Below are 16,087 nucleotides of genomic sequence, written 5' to 3' on the forward strand. Positions count from 1 at the left end.
CCGAGCGACCAGACGGTGATGCAGAAGAGGAGGCTGATCTTTCTAGCCGCTGTTCTCTAGCTTATAAAAAAAAAATCTAAAAAACAAAAAGCAAACAACTGAACTGCTCCCAAAAACACAAATCTGCAAAATAATCGCAGCCCTGCTCACAGCGCCAAAATGTAGCAACCCGAATGCCCAGGGAACTCAGGTGCATACAAAGAAAATCCACCACAGTAAGCATAAAATAGAAAACACATTAAACTTTATTTAACAGAACATAAAAATAATTTGGGTCGTTCACCCTGACCGGACACAGTCCCCCAGAGCAGCCTCCTTCAGATGGTATACTCAGCAGACAAAAGATAATAGAGCTTCCTACAGGGAAGAGTAGTTTCACTGCAAACTGTATGAGCACAGCAATCTCCGCCCCATAAACCCACCACAAATCATTAATAATGCACCCTCAATATCAATACATCACACAATTAAGCACACAAAACCTGTTGGGGCTCTATCAATCCCCGTCTCTGATTCCCCACAAATTGGTGGGAAGCTACCCAAGGGGTATACCCAAAAGGGTACAGGAAGACACAGAAAATCAAATGTACTTAAAAAGAGAAAGGAAAAATAAAAATAAAAACAAAATCCCCTAGCCAACCATTAAACCAAATTACACAAACTTAATAATTCGAAAAGAAACAAAACACCAGCTGGCTAGGGATTTAACATACATTCACCACAGGGAGCAGTCAATTGTACAAAAAAGAAAACCCAAAAGAGAACAGCGACTAGTCACTATCATCCAACAACCTATAACAAAATAGGTCATTTAATTATTACCAGTCACACTCTAATAAACAAACCAAATAAAAATTAAACGTACCTTAACGAAACGAAACCAACCAGCCAACTGCACGGTGGTCCCGAACATCAAACCCACATTCTAAATAAATTAAATCATTTGCATACATCACTTATAACCAAACACACAAACAAAGCAAATAAAAACAAACAAAACATACCTTGGCAAAACAAATCCACAATGATCCTGAGTTTCAAACTATCACATGCTAAAAACAGTAAAATACTTATACCGGGGGAAATATACCGGGACTCACGGTCCCACACAGCTACAAGCCGAGCACTGGGCAATTGCTAACAGGACCCTTCACTTTCGCCTGTCCTTTAAATAAGCGTGGCTTATTGGCAATCCGTAATAGGGTTAGAGACCCCGCCCCTCTTTGTTACCTTGCTACATAAAGCCATTGAAGTACTTTGTAATGAAGTACAATGTACTGTTACTCTGTTAAATACATTGCTTCACAAAGACTATAATACACTTGAGCTACAAGTCAAATCAAGGAGCTTTTATTGTCATTTCAACCATATATAATTGTTGCAGTACACAGTGAAATGAGACAACGTTTCTCCAGGATTGTGGTGCTGCATGAAAGCAAAGACAGAGCTAAGGACGTAGTAAGTACGTCTTAGCCATATAAAGTGCAATTGTGCAAAGTGGGGCAAAATTGCAGCCCAATACAAATAAGACAAACTAGACAGTGCAGGACAAAGGACAGTGCAGACAAAAAATTACAAGACAAGACAAGAAAGACAATACACAGAACAGCGAATGCTGAACTAAAGTCTATGAACAGCATTCGTACATAAGTGTCTTTATTGTCCAGGTGGGTGAGGGCTAAATAAAGGGCTGTGGCAATAACATCGTCCGTGGAGCGGTTTGGACAATATGCAAACTGTAGGGGGTCCAGTGAGGGTGGTAACTGGGTCTTGATGTGCCTCATAACGAGCTTCTTGAAGCACTTCATAACGATGGGTTTGAGTGCGACAGGACGAGAGTCATTGAGGCAGGAAACTGTACATTTTTCTCAGCATGGAGTATGGCTTGGGGATGTCACATCTCAGAGTAATGCATGTGCTGTAGGCCGCCTTGTTTCAAATGATAAAGGATAGTGTTCCCACCAAGCCCCATCCACCTAGTTCCCTTTTTCTAAACAATTTAATTGGGCAAACATGTGGTTTATTACCAGTATAGACAAACAAAGACCAACTCCTTATATAAACATTATAATTAGACTAACAAAGTCATATTAACATATGCATGTCACAGCCCCCTTTTCTGCTGTATATAAAGACAGATTTCAGTTGCAGATTTTGGAGTATCGGATCATCCAGACTTAACTTCGAAACAGTGAGTGTGCATTCCAACATTATTGGGATTGTTTGTGATTCTGCTCTATATATATTTACATGTCATGCTGATATAATTATTTACTTTATTTACTTGTTTTGTTGGACAGTCCATGATGAAGAAGGCCATGCTTTTGTGTTTTGTCCTGTTTGCGGTCATTTCTGTGACCGCCGCTGCTCAATGCACGCAACAGCGAACAGGTAAATAAACACATGTAGATGTCATGCTGTGCTCATGTCTGTTCATACTGAGATGCCATAATGTTTTTCTTTTTTCAGCTCTCATTTGTGCCGATGAAAAGAAAGTGTACAGTCCTGGACAGAAGTGGGTGAACAGCAAATGTCAGTTTTGCACATGCATGCCTGGAACTATGAAATGCTGTATGGGGTAATTAAACACAACAGACATTATACAAGCACAGGATGACCATTTCTAGTATATTGTATAACTGTTTTAAACACACAATTATCTACAAATCCTCTGACATTCTCTTTTTTGTTAAGTTCTTTGTCTGTTTTCTCATATATTTATTTACAGAACACGAGATGCAGCTGGAAAGTGCAAGAAACCTGAATAGCAGCACCGCTGGAAAATAAATCCAGAAATTTACAATGACGGATTTGAGTCTCCATGTTGTTCAACTGTGATTAATCAAATGATGAGACTCATTTTATACAATGTCATGAAATAAATAATGAAGATAAATAAAGCAACAATGCATTATGCAAATTATGCAGTTTTTTTGTTTTCTTTTTGGGCAGCAGCAGCTACCTATAATTTATTAATAAAATGAAAGGAAACGCACATTAGAAGACATTAAAAGAACAAAAATCCTGATTGGGATAATAAATGACATTAAAGATGAGGGGAAAAGGCGTCGACTTCTACGGTGAAGGGAAGCACACACAGACTCAAAACACTTCACTACAACTAGCTAGGAGCACAATTTTGCAGTCTAACGTCTGTATTATTTAAAGGGTGTGATTTCAAACTGATGTTTCATGGGTGCTGTGGTGTAGTGGTGAATCCTGGGAAGTGGAATCCAAGGTGGAAACTGGCAGTGACATGACATTTTCATGTCCATAAATGTTATCCAGCCTTGTTTTTTTAAAGTATAAGAAAACATTAAATAAAATAATTAAAATTATGTAAATTTTTATAGATGCTCTATCACTTGATCTGCCTGCTAGTGATGCTAGTGAAATGTCTTCTGTGCATACAGTACATAGAGTCTGAGTGTGCTGTATATTTTAAGTGATAAAAACTAAAAAAACACCCACATGCAGACAACCCCATTTTCCTTTCATTTAACAAACCTCAGTCATTGCCCAAGAACTAGTGAATGAAAGACAAAGCAGTAACAAAAGAAAAACAAGATACATACACAACAAATGCTACAGCATATTTTGAGATTCTGAAGATACTATTCCAGCAAAACCATGCGCAAGAGTTCAGAAAAGAAACTCAGTGTTTACTCAGTTTACTTAAATTTATCTTAAATGTAATTTAATTTCTGACAGATAAACTATTTAAGCTAGCAGATTATTATACCAATGATTGAAAAATAACTTTGACGCTTGTTGGCTGTCAAACTCTAGGTCAGAATTAAACCTTGCCTTTATCTTTGGTATTCTTGAAATGGTTCGACAGTCTATTTTTAGTTCAACAGTCAAACTTTACTTGCACAGCAGTCACATAAACGATATCTTTCAATCAAGTGTAAGGCCTCATCACAATACAGAGATAGTGCTGCTTAAAGTGGTAAATGATCAACAACTAACTGCGCTCTGATTACGATTGTACTGTATCTCTTGCTTGTATTGCTTCATCTTAGTATAGTTTGGCTGTCATGGGTACCAATGTTCATCTAAATATATTAGAAAAGTTTGGGGTTATACAAACTACATTATTAGACAAGTATTACCCATTCACCAGTGGACAGCTTTACTACGATACAGAAAAAATTGAAGATTAATATTTCTTCTGCAATCATGAAAGACCCTGATGATCTTACCGAAGATGTCAAAATCTTACACAATACAAAATGTTATTCATGTATTATGTTTTTATCATTACAGTGATGTCCGTAATCATTTTAATAGAAACATGCTCAACAATCAGGAGCAGGTATTGTAATAAATCTGCTGGATAACCAGCTCTGAGCTGAAGGATATCTAGGTGACAGCCTATGAAATACTGGAGGCTTATCACAGGAGGATGAGAAGAATCTGGTTTTGTAAGGTGAAATATTATTTCCTATATTTCATGGTCCTTGTGCCATTATAATTATGATGAGAGTGTTGAAGAGACATCTGGGCAAGGTACACACATGGCCAATTTAGAGACATCAACAAGCTCACAGCAAATATCTTTCGACTGGTTCAAAATCAAATAATATACAGAGTATACAGAGGAAACCCCTGAAGCACAGGGAAATCAAACAAACTCTGCATACATAGGGTGAAGGTGAGAATCCCAACACTAGAGGTGCAAGGCAAATATGCTATCAAATAAATTACTGTGCCTTCTGGATAAAATATATAAATATATGTTTATCATCATTATGTGGATTTAAGGATAAATGTTTATGAATATTCAGGAAATAATTATCTGTCCACCCTGAATAGTTGGTATGTTTACATTAAACCTATGCATTTCTTTACTGGGAAAGATTTTCAGAATGAAGTTCTGTGTTCTAAAGTAATTGAAATACTTTGTAATGAAGTACGATGTACTCTGTTACTCTGTTTAGTACATTACTTCACAAAGACTATAATACACATGAGGGTCAAGTCAATTCAAGAAGCTTTTATTGTCATTTCAACCATATATAGCTGTAGGCACAGCGTCTGATTCCTCATTGTCTTCTTCTAGTCACTCATATTTAAGTCATTCAACTCTTAAACCAAGTCTTCAACCTTTTGTATTTTTACATAGATTTTTCTTTGTCTTTTTGTCTTATGTTTCTTTGTCCCAGGTTGGTGGAGAGCTCCTGCCTCAAGTGGAGGAGTTTAAGTATCTTGGGGTCTCGTTCACGAGTGAGGGAAGGATGGAGTGGAAGATCGACAGGCGGATCGGTGCAGTGATGTGGTCGATATACCGGTCTGTTGTGGTGAAGAACAAGCTGAGCCGCAAGGGGAAGCTCTCTATTTATCAGTCGATCTACGTTCCTACCCTCACTTATGGTCATGAGCTTTGGGTCATGACCGAAAGGACAAGATACAGGCGGCCGAAATGAGTTTCCTCCGCAGGGTGGCTGGGCGCTCCCTTAGAGATAGTGTGAGGAGCTTGGTCACTCGGGAGGAGCTCAGAGTAGAGTCGCTGCTCCTCCACATCGAGAGGAGTCAGCTGAGGTGGCTCGGGCATATGTTTCGGATGCCTCCTGGATGCCTCCCTGGGGAGGTATTCCGGGCCTGTCCAACCCGGAGGAGGCCCCGGGGAAGACCTAGGACACGCTGGAGGGACATTACTTTTAATACATACTGCAACTGAAATTCAAACAACGTTAATGTTAGGAAAATATACTTATTATCTCAAGCTCACATAATAGTGATATTGTACCAAGGTTCACATACCACAGTTAATTAATTGAGAGAAGAGGAGCATTTTTCTTTAATCTCAGAGCCTTTGCAGTGTAATCTGGAGAACATGTTAATTTACAGTCTGATGGTGAACTCTTGGGACTGTGTTGTACAGTGTGACAAATACCATCAGTTTCAACCTTACGAGGACTTTGAAGAGAAAAACCTCTTAATCAATACACAAAACAACCTTCATAATAACCTCTGAATTCAAATACTACAAATGTCATAAAACATTTCAGTTAAAATAGCATATGCAGAAATTGTCTTCTTCTTGGTCATGTAAAACAAATTAAATGGAAATTGTACCTACAAAGACCCACCCACAACCCACTCCCGTTTTCTAGCCAGTTTAATTTGGCATACATGGTATGTTACCAGTATAGACAAACAAAGACCAACTCCTTATATAAACATTATAATTAGACTAACAAAGTCATATTAACATGCATGTTACAGCCCCCTATTCTGCTGTATATAAAGACAGATTTCAGTTGCAGACTTTGGAGTATCGGATCATCCAGACTTAACTTCGAAACAGTGAGTGTGCATTCCAACATTATTGGGATTGTTTGTGATTCTGATCTATATATATTTACATGTCATGCTGATATTTATTTACTTTATTTACTTGTTTTGTTGGACAGTCCATGATGAAGAAGGCCATGCTCTTGTGTTTTGTCCTGTTTGCAGTCATTTCTGTGACCAACGCTGCAGGTAAATAAACACATGTAGATGTCATGCTGTGATCATGTCTGTTCATATTGAGCTGCCATAACTTCTTTCTTTTTTCAGTTTTCTTCGCTTGTCGTGATAGTATTGATAATAAAGTGTACGGTCCTGGACAAACCTGGGTGAACAGCAAATGTCACTTTTGCAAATGCCAGCCTGGTCCTAAGTCCTGCTCTATGGGGTAATTAAACACAACAGTGATAATACAAGCACAGGATGACCATTTCTAGTATATTGTATAATTGTTTTAAACACACAATCATCTACAAATCCTCTGACATTCTCTTTTGTGTTAAATTGTTTGTCTGTTTTCTCATATATTTATATTCAGAACAAGAGATGCAGCAGGAAATTGCAAACGAACTTGAATAGCAGCACAGCTGGAAAATAAATCCAGAAATTTACAATGACGGATTTGAGTCTTCATGTTGTTCAACTGTGATTAATCAAATGATGAAACTCATTTTATACAATGTCATGAAATAAATAATGAAGATAAATAAAGCAACAATGTTTTTTGCAAATTATGCAGTTTTTTGTTTTCTTTTCAGCAGCAGCAGCTACCTATAATTTATTAATAATATTATTATAAAATGAAAGGAAAAGCACATTAGAAGACATTAAAAGAACAAAAATCCTGATTGGGATAATAAATGACATTAAGGATGAGGAAAAAAGGCGTCGACTTCTACGGTGAAGGGAAGCACACGCAGACACAAAACACTTCACTACAACTAGCTAGGAGCACAATTTTGCAGTATAAAGTCTGTATTATTTAAAGGGAGTGATTTCAAACTGGTGTTTCATGGGTGCTGTGGTGTAGTGGTGAATCCCGGGAAGTGGAGTCCAGGTGGTAATCGGCAGTGACGACATTTTCATGCCTATAAAAGTTATCTAGCCTTTGTTTTTTAAAGTATAAGAAAACATTAAATAAAATAAAATTATGTAATTTTTTATAGATGCTCTATCACTTGATCTGCCTGCTAGTGATGCTAGTGAAATGTCTTCTGTGCATACAGTATGTAGAGTCTGAGTTGGAAGGGTGTTTTTGTATTTAGATCCCAAACTTTGAAATAACCTTCCAGGCAGTTTTTAGGGCTCAGACACACTTTCCCAGTTTAAATGTAAATTAAAATGCTATGTGCAAGCATACAAGCATACATATAACACTTCCCATAATCCTGTGCTCTAGTACATGCACATTATCATCTAGTGCGTGCAAATGTTATCAACAGCAGTTACTCTCTTCCTACCCATCCCGAGGCATCCAGAAATTGTACCAGCTCTGATTGTCTTCCATGTTATGAAGATTTTGGACCTTCACTGAGATGAGGCCAACCATGTGAGGATCCTGAGACATTTAGAGATGTACCAGCTCCAGAGAGACAAACAGTGGAGAGGGATTAACATACAGTAGCTACTCTTCATAATATTAGCAAGCACTAGATGATAATGTGCATGTGGTCAGATGTATTAAAGCACAATATTATGGAAAATATTAAGTGTACGCCTGACTAAAGAGATAAGATTTTAATCTACATTTAAACTGGGAAAGTGTGTCTGAGCCCCAAACACTATCAGGAAGACTTTTCCAAAGTTTGGGAGCTAAATACAAAAACGCTCTACGACCTTTAGTAGACTTAGATATTCTGGGAACTACCAGACGTCCTGAGTTTTGTGATCTCGGAGACCATGAAGGATTGTAACATAAGTAGCAGCAGTTTGTAATCATTTCTATACAGTATATACCAGGTAGCCATGGTAAAGAGGATAAAATTGGGGTTATATGATAATATTTTCTTGTCCTGGTTAGAACTCTGGCAGCTGCATTTTGGACTAACTGTAGCCTATTTATTAAAGATGCAGGACAACCACCTAGTAATGCATTACAGTAGACAAGTCTAGAGGGCATGAATGCATGAACTAACATCTCAGCATCAGTCTCTGGAGTATTAGTCGTTTCCGGACTGCAGTTTCCATAATCCCCGCACCAGGGCTAATTACGCCGCCAGCTGTTTCTGATTTCCAACGCTATGTAAGCTGAACTTGAACTTTACCCCAGTGCGAAGTCTCGATCAGCCATTGCGGTCATTCTGAGCATTTACCTGTTTGTCTCTAGTTTCTGTCTTTGGTTTATTGATTGTTTGCCGCCTGCCCTGACCTTCTGCCCTGACCTTCTGCCTGCCTATATTGTGTTTGCCTTCTTTGACCTGTGCCTGTTGTTTACGAGATTGGTCATTATAAGCTGCAAATGGATCATCAGCCTTACGATGCGTCATTACATCAGCTAAAGATAGGATGTTTCTTAGCTTGCCAATATTTCTAAGGTGGAAGAAGGCTGGTTTTGCAATTTGGGTGATATGATTTTCAAAAGACAAGTTTACATCCTCTAAATGGAAGTTGAAGTGTCAGAGCTTCTATGTACTGGTTTTTGGACCGATAAGTTTTTGGACCGATAAGTAGCATTTCTGTCTTATCAGAGAAAATTACATGTCATGTTAATCTTGATTTTTTTGTATTATATTAATCTTTATATTTACCTTTTGTTTCATGTTTATGTTCTGTAAAGCTGCTTTGTGACATTGTCTATTGTTAAAAGTGCTATACAAATACATTTGTATTTGGTTCAAAATCAAATAATATACAGAGTATACAGAAGAAACCCCTGAAGCACAGGGATATGAAACAGACTCTGCATACATAGGGTGGAGGCAGGAATCCCAACAATAAAGGTGCAAGGCAAATATGCTATCCAATAAGCTACTGTGCCTTCTGGGTAAAATATATAAATATGTGTCAATCCTTATCATGTGCATATAAGCATGAATATTTATGAATATTTGGGAAATAATTTGTCTATAACAAAACTAGTTAAAAGCAGAATAGTTGGTATATTTACATTAGACCTATGCATTTGCTTATACTGTGTAAGATTTTCAGAATAAAGTTCTGTGTTCTAAAGGTTTGGAAGGGAACCGATCCTCATTTGGGTGACACTCTACAGTAAATAATGTCCTTTCTACAACAGTTTATAATAGAGCCTATGATGACCTGTTAGTTCCTTAGGAGCTTTTGGTTGCACTGAGTTCAGCACAGACCTGATTATAAAGACCAGACCATACAACATTGGTTCCAAAGAAGGCATGACAGTCTCTGGGTGGCTTCATCCACAACAATCCCATGAGACACTGGCTGACCATGCAGATTAATGCCTGGCTGCCTGCTGAAGGACTGCTGGAACAGACGTACCAGAAAGGACATGCTCAGCTAAGCTAAATCTCGACATATACTGCGGGGAAAGGGTATCTGCATTTTTGTTATTGCGGCCCAACCTATACTCGATTTCAAAATTAAAGGCCAGGTGGATATAACTAAGTGGGCTGTTATCAGTGAAAACCACACACTTATGACCCAACAAATCTTCACAAAAAATTCTTGGTCATGGCCCACTTGAGTGCCAAAAACTCCAACTTCATGAAGCTATAGTCATGGTCATGTTGTGCTCAGTGGGCCATAGGCTGCTGACATAAGCCATGGGTTTAATTCTACCACCCTGCTCCTAGGAAGGAACATCTCTGAGACCCTTGGTAACTCACATCCACCTTCAGAATGAAAAGGAAGGTGAAATCAGCATAGGCCAACACCAACCGCCGGTAATAGCTAGCAAACCCAAGAAAAGACCAGGGTTCTGACACATGGCAAGGACGCTGCCACTTAGTAAAGGCTTCAATCTTTGAGGGGTCAGTTGAGACCCCCTCTTTGGAGATAACATGACCCAAGTAACTAACCTTCTGTTGGAAAAACACACACTTCTCCAACTTCACCTTAAGCCCCGCTGACTGCAACCGAATTAAGACCACTTCCAGCCACTGAAGATGCTGTGTAACAGAGGTAGAAATCACAATATCATCGAGCTACAGTAGATGCCACTTCTCTGCGACTTTTGCTGTAATAGGCCTCACCTCCTGAACACCCGGAAATAAAGTAACCACCTGAACTTTATGAACCCAGGCCAATACAAGTATAAAGCATGTCTGTGGTCCCAACATTAACTACCGGAACATAGGTTGTACCTCGGACAACCTATGACCAGGCATGAGGTGGCCACCAATCCATCCTCTGGTGGCTCAAATATCATGGCTGAATCAGCAAGCCAGTTAGAGCTTACCGGCAACAAATTTCATCACCCCACCGGGTATACACACCAGTACCACCTACCATCACCATGCCAACACGAACTCCCTGAGGTCTAACAGCTGATTGATGACACTTATCTAGAGCCTTCTTAACCAAACCAGGAGCCTGGGACACAACTGCCAACTTAAAAAGGGAGTTGCAATAAGTATCAAACAGTTCCTGGTAACAATATGACCAATAACATTCATCCCAAAAACACCTGGAGTACAGGATAAAACTTCTGGGGGTCCTTTACAACCAAAATCCCACATCAGGGAATCTGGCATAATTTTTTAACACAACACCACATGCAACTCCAAGAATTTCCAAGCCATTGGCAGCACAAAGTTGCAGCCACTGACATGTGTAGAGGATTGGGACCCAAGTTTCAAACTGCTCTAAAAATAAACTTATGGTTGACACCAAAGACGTAGTATCAAACAGGGAACCATGGCTCCACCAATCAACACTGGCCGACTGGTGGACAGGCCAACATTAAGCTTGACAACTTACCCATCTGTGAGCCAGTCATTACCCCACCTGAACCGTGGCTAAAGGGCTCAGTGGGCTTTAGGTTTCCAGCGGCTGTAAAGAGCATGGCACCCTGGCAACCTTATGGGACAGAACGGTAACAGAACTGGCACGAGCATGAAACCTAACCCGTTCACCCTTACTCTCTAGTGAAATGACCTGGCTGTTGACATCAATGACAAAGTACCGATTTCTTACATGAAGGCCGACTATATGCTTTAGGGCCCTGCAAAGACGCCACTGTCCGAGAGAGTTGGTTAAACTGTTCCCCCAGATAGACCTTCCCTTTCCCACCGGTTGGCCTCCCCTCGCACTGTCAGCAAGGTAGCTGTGGGTTGTTGAGGGACAATCTGCTTCAGCTCCCTACGGAGTGCACCATCTAACACATGCTCAAACTGGTCACGAAGCAAGCCCTCTGCGTTGGACATAACATCAGGTGCTCCACTGTTTTACATGCTTCATCAAAGCCGTAGTGGCCAAGGAAAACTAATGTAAACCCTCTCCTTAATGAGCATAATCCAGATAGAGTTACGGCACTGGAAAAAAATGGTGTTCTACCGACAAACATAAAATAGCATACCAGTTAAGTAACGTCGCGCCACTATCGGAACCCAACTCCCCCAGAAGAGGTTATGTCATGACATAATTCTATACAACAATAAAGCAATAATGGATTACAGAAATCCCGCAAAGATTTTTTTATTTGTTTGAAAGTCCGTATTTTTTAAAGGACAATTGTGATTTCGAACTGGTGTTTCATGAGTCATGAGAAGTGCAGTTCAAGGTGGAAACCAACAGCGACGTGAAATTTTTACAATTATACATTTTTAAAAAAGTTATTCAGGTTTTTTCTTATGCAGATATATACCAACCTCATTAGGGAAAAAGTAACAAGGTGTATGTGCTTCATGATTTTAAACTTGTACAGGAAATTTCTTTGGAATGGTTGAAAATGATTTTATATATACTGATAATTTTTAGTCCGACCAAACGGTTTTTGTTTATACACACACACACACACACACACACACACACACACACACACACACACACACACACAGAGAGAGAGAGAGAGAGAGAGAGAGAGAGAGAGAGAGAGAGAGAGAGAGAGAGAGAGAGAGAGAGAGAGAGAGAGAGAGAGTCAGCCATTGCTGCTCTCTGGCATTAGGTGGCACTAGCACTACACACCCAGTACATTTTCACTCTTATAGACAAACTTTTTTTTCTATCTGTTTTGGAAAGAAGATGGAAAATGTGGGGATACTGACTGAAAGACAGTGATGAACAATCATACACACACTCCCACCTCGTCCTCTCTCTCTCTCTCTCTCTCTCTCTCTCTCTCTCTCTCTCTCTCTCTCTCTCTCTCTCTCATTCCTACTAATGCTGAATGCTGAGAAACTGGGTCAGTGAGGTGCTTGATTCCGTCCAGTACATGTCTGTGTTTATTTGTGCATGCAAAAAAGTTTTTTTTTTTCCTTTTTTAAAACAACCGGTTATCTTAGCTCACATTCCTGGACCACATTCCTGCATCATCTGGTAAATTGTCGTTGTGCTTTTGTTTTGTTTTGTTTTGTTTTGTTTTTTATCCATTACTTAAGCATCCTTAATTGCTTCTGGAACTTTAAAGACACGCAAAACTATTCCCAGGATGGTTTGACCCAATCTCAGGTTGCAGTGTGGAGTACCTGCAGTGAAAAAGACATCATTCTCAGACTTATGCTTCAAGATTTCCTTTCTTTTGTTTTGTCATATCAAGACCATGGCTCACACTAAGTGGAAGATATGGTGGATAGAGTTGTTGCTGTGTTTCTTGCTGGTGTGGATTGCTGATGGGAATGTGGGTTTATCTCCAGATGAAGGAGTAGCAACACCGTCCTGCTATGGAGGTTTTGACCTCTACTTCGTCTTGGATAAGTAAGTTTTCTTTGCAACTCAAATAATGATAGACGATTAAAGGAAAGCCAAGCAGAATCCTGATGATCTGATGAATGCTGGGATCTTTTTTCCAAATCTCCCTCCATCTTTCTTTCTATCTTTCTTTCTTTCTTTCTTTCTTTCTTTCTTTCTTAATTTCCTTCTTTCTTTCTCAATTACTTTCTTTCTTTACAGTCTCCCTCCACTCTTTCTTTCTTTCTTTCTTTCTTTCTTTCTTTCTTTCTTTCTTTCTTTCTTTCTTTCTTTCTTTCTTAATTTCCTTCTTTCTCAATTACTTTCTTTCTTTACAGTCTCCCTCCACTCTTTCTTTCTTTCTTTCTTTCTTTCTTTCTTTCTTTCTTTCTTTCTTTCTTTCTTTCTTTCTTTCTTTCTTTACAGTCTCCCTCCATCCATCCTTTCGTTCTTTCTTTTTCTTTCTTCCTTTCTTAAGAATATATTGTGACTGAACTCCTACTTCATGGTTGAGATCAGCAGTGATTAGGAGTAATCAGTAAATGTAGGAGGAGTTTGGTGTCAAAGGAAAGCTGAATTGCTGGTAGCTAATATGGTTGCGGGTCATGGTTGTTGTTGAGTAGGTTGGTGGTTCAAGCCCCAGCACCACCAAGCTGTCACTGTTGGATAAAAGATGAAGGCTTCTTCTTAAAAATGCATTTTGTTATTCTCACCTGATGAAACAATTACTTCCTGTTAACCACTTCCTCTTTGCCATATTTACTGCATCCTAAAACTGTGATGCCTTGTATGAGACAGTGCAGTCATACTGAATTCTACGTGCCAGTGCCCGCTATAGCTTACAATAAAAAATATCAACTTTCCATGCAATGACATGCACTTACAGCAAGGGTTTTAAATCCTCTTGGATCCAGGGGTCTCATAATGAGCATTGTTTATTCATTTCTAATCAATAATCATAAATATAATACATTTGATATGTGGTTTATGATTCCTTAAAACCAATAAAAAATGTACTGACCCACAGGCTACGCTTCATGGATCTCATTTCCATCTTCTGATCCAATAAAGGTTCTTTGTCATGACATATGGCTCTATGAAGGACCTTAAACATCCTTACAATAATTAATATCCAAATATATATATATATATATATATATATATATATATATATATATATATATATATATATATATATATATATATATATATATAATTTTCCATTCTTTCTATTGGAGAAAAGTTTCTTCAGATAATAAAATTCAGACAATAAAATTCTTTATGGCACTATGAAAAACTGGTTCTTTTAAGCACCATTCATTGAAAAACTCTTTGGGGAACCAAACCTGTTTCTTCTTAGGTGTCTTTATGAAAAGCCCCTTTTTTGGTTCTTCCTGGCAGCTTCATTTTTAAGGGAATGGGGTTAATACTACAAAGCTCCAGGATCCAAGGTTCAATTCTGGGTATACCTCCATTTTCCTCCCACCTCACCAACACAAATAATTTACATTTACATTTACAGCATTTGGCAGAAACCCTTATCCAGAGTGACGTACAAAATTTCTTTGAAGTCTTTATCAATGAATACTTTATCTCTGGTTCACTGGGTTACAGATTTAGGATGCCATCAACCTATATCTTATAACCAGGGTTTTATTTTTATTAATATACACATAAACTATTGATGGACTGCTGTATTCCTGGTTCATTCCTAGGATCCACTGCAACTTTGACCATGATTAAGTTTGCTGCTGCTGCTTCTTCGGATGCTGCTGCTGCTGCTGCTGCTGATGATGATGATGATGATGATGATGATGATGATGATGATGATCTATGCTATGCATATCGCCCTTACTCTTTCTGATTCTTGATGTTACTCAGCATGACAAGCATACAGTTGCTAGGGAAATTAAAGGATCAAAACTATACATAAGAGTTACAGGAAGAAAGTTAACCAATATTTGTTTGGCCAAACCTTTACACCCAAGAGTTAAATTGGTGGTGCTTCTCCAACTTTGCTTGACATGAATATACTATAATCTAAATTTGCATTTCTTTGGTGAATCAATTCAACTGAAATTTATTTGTATAGTACTTTTAACAGTAGAATTGTACAATTACATAAAGTTAAAAAGTATGAAATATCTTGGACAGGTGTTCGGTAATAAAGAGTGGGTAATAAAATGTACAGTCCTGGGATGAGCAAACAACAGACTTTATGATTACAGCAGCATTTTTTTTTAGTATAGTCTTGTCCAGTGTTTAACACATCTTTGCCAGAAAAAAATGTCACTAACAAACTAACAAACCTACTGCAAACCAAATTGCGGTCTGTTATGTAAGACTTATAATATAGGATTAAATTTTAATTAATGTTGAAAACCGAATATAGAAATAAATATCATTTATTTATTTAACAACTCTTCTGTTCCTGGTGATGAACAAACCAACCGCTTTAGGTAATCCATGGAAGAATGAAGAACAATCTGTATTTTAGCTATGCATGCTGTTTAACGTTTAGTGCTCTTATTCTATGTGAATATTAAGAAAACATCATCAAAGGGTTGCAATGCCTTTGGACTAGTATATAAAAAAACTTTTACAAAAAGTAAAAGCCTTATTACTTCCCAATAGACAAAAATGTTATTCTTTCTTTTTCCTTTCTCTTTATTTTACACACTCCCTCTTCATCATGCTAACTAAGAAAATATTTACTAGCCTATTCATTTGAAAAATACTGGATTTAGTCAGATTTAATAACACATTTTTGCGTTAAAGCTTTGAATTATCCTGCTGAGATAACATCTTGATTTCATTATAAGGTTGATTGTTAATTGTATAAGAACGTTAAGAAACCAAAGGATTAGTGCAGGGGTCCGAGCCAGGACCAGAGACAGGCTGAATTAATGGATAGACAAATGGAACAGCATCTGGTTATAATTGCAGTAGCTGCTTGGAGGCAGTCAACGTTTTACGCTGCAACGCT

General features: G+C 38.3%; 1 protein-coding gene and 1 long non-coding RNA gene across 4 annotated transcripts in view; both read left to right on the top strand.

Moving 5' to 3' along the window:
- Positions 1-2,119: 2,119 nt before the first annotated feature.
- Positions 2,120-2,923, top strand: LOC125138554. The gene is made up of 4 exons (XR_007137773.1): positions 2,120-2,191; positions 2,301-2,391; positions 2,470-2,578; positions 2,729-2,923. It is a non-coding gene; the product is annotated as an uncharacterized LOC125138554 (long non-coding RNA).
- Positions 2,924-12,588: 9,665 nt separating this feature from the next.
- The window catches only part of LOC113645869 (anthrax toxin receptor 1-like), a 37,259-nt gene continuing 33,760 nt past the window's right edge, over positions 12,589-16,087 (top strand). Inside the window, exons 1-2 of one of the 3 annotated variants that reach the window (XR_007137767.1) lie at positions 12,589-12,750; positions 12,971-13,128. Coding sequence is in view for 2 of the 3 variants with exons in the window: in XM_027151801.2 (XP_027007602.2) it covers positions 12,667-12,750; positions 12,971-13,128 (242 nt within the window). In the remaining variant the exon portion in view is untranslated. Of the gene's footprint in view, positions 13,129-16,087 lie in introns of all 3 variants that reach the window. The other 2 variants (XM_027151801.2, XM_027151802.2) reach the window with 2 other exon arrangements.

Source organism: Tachysurus fulvidraco, chromosome 14 (genome assembly GCF_022655615.1).
Source record: "Tachysurus fulvidraco isolate hzauxx_2018 chromosome 14, HZAU_PFXX_2.0, whole genome shotgun sequence".
Taxonomy (NCBI): domain Eukaryota; kingdom Metazoa; phylum Chordata; class Actinopteri; order Siluriformes; family Bagridae; genus Tachysurus; species Tachysurus fulvidraco.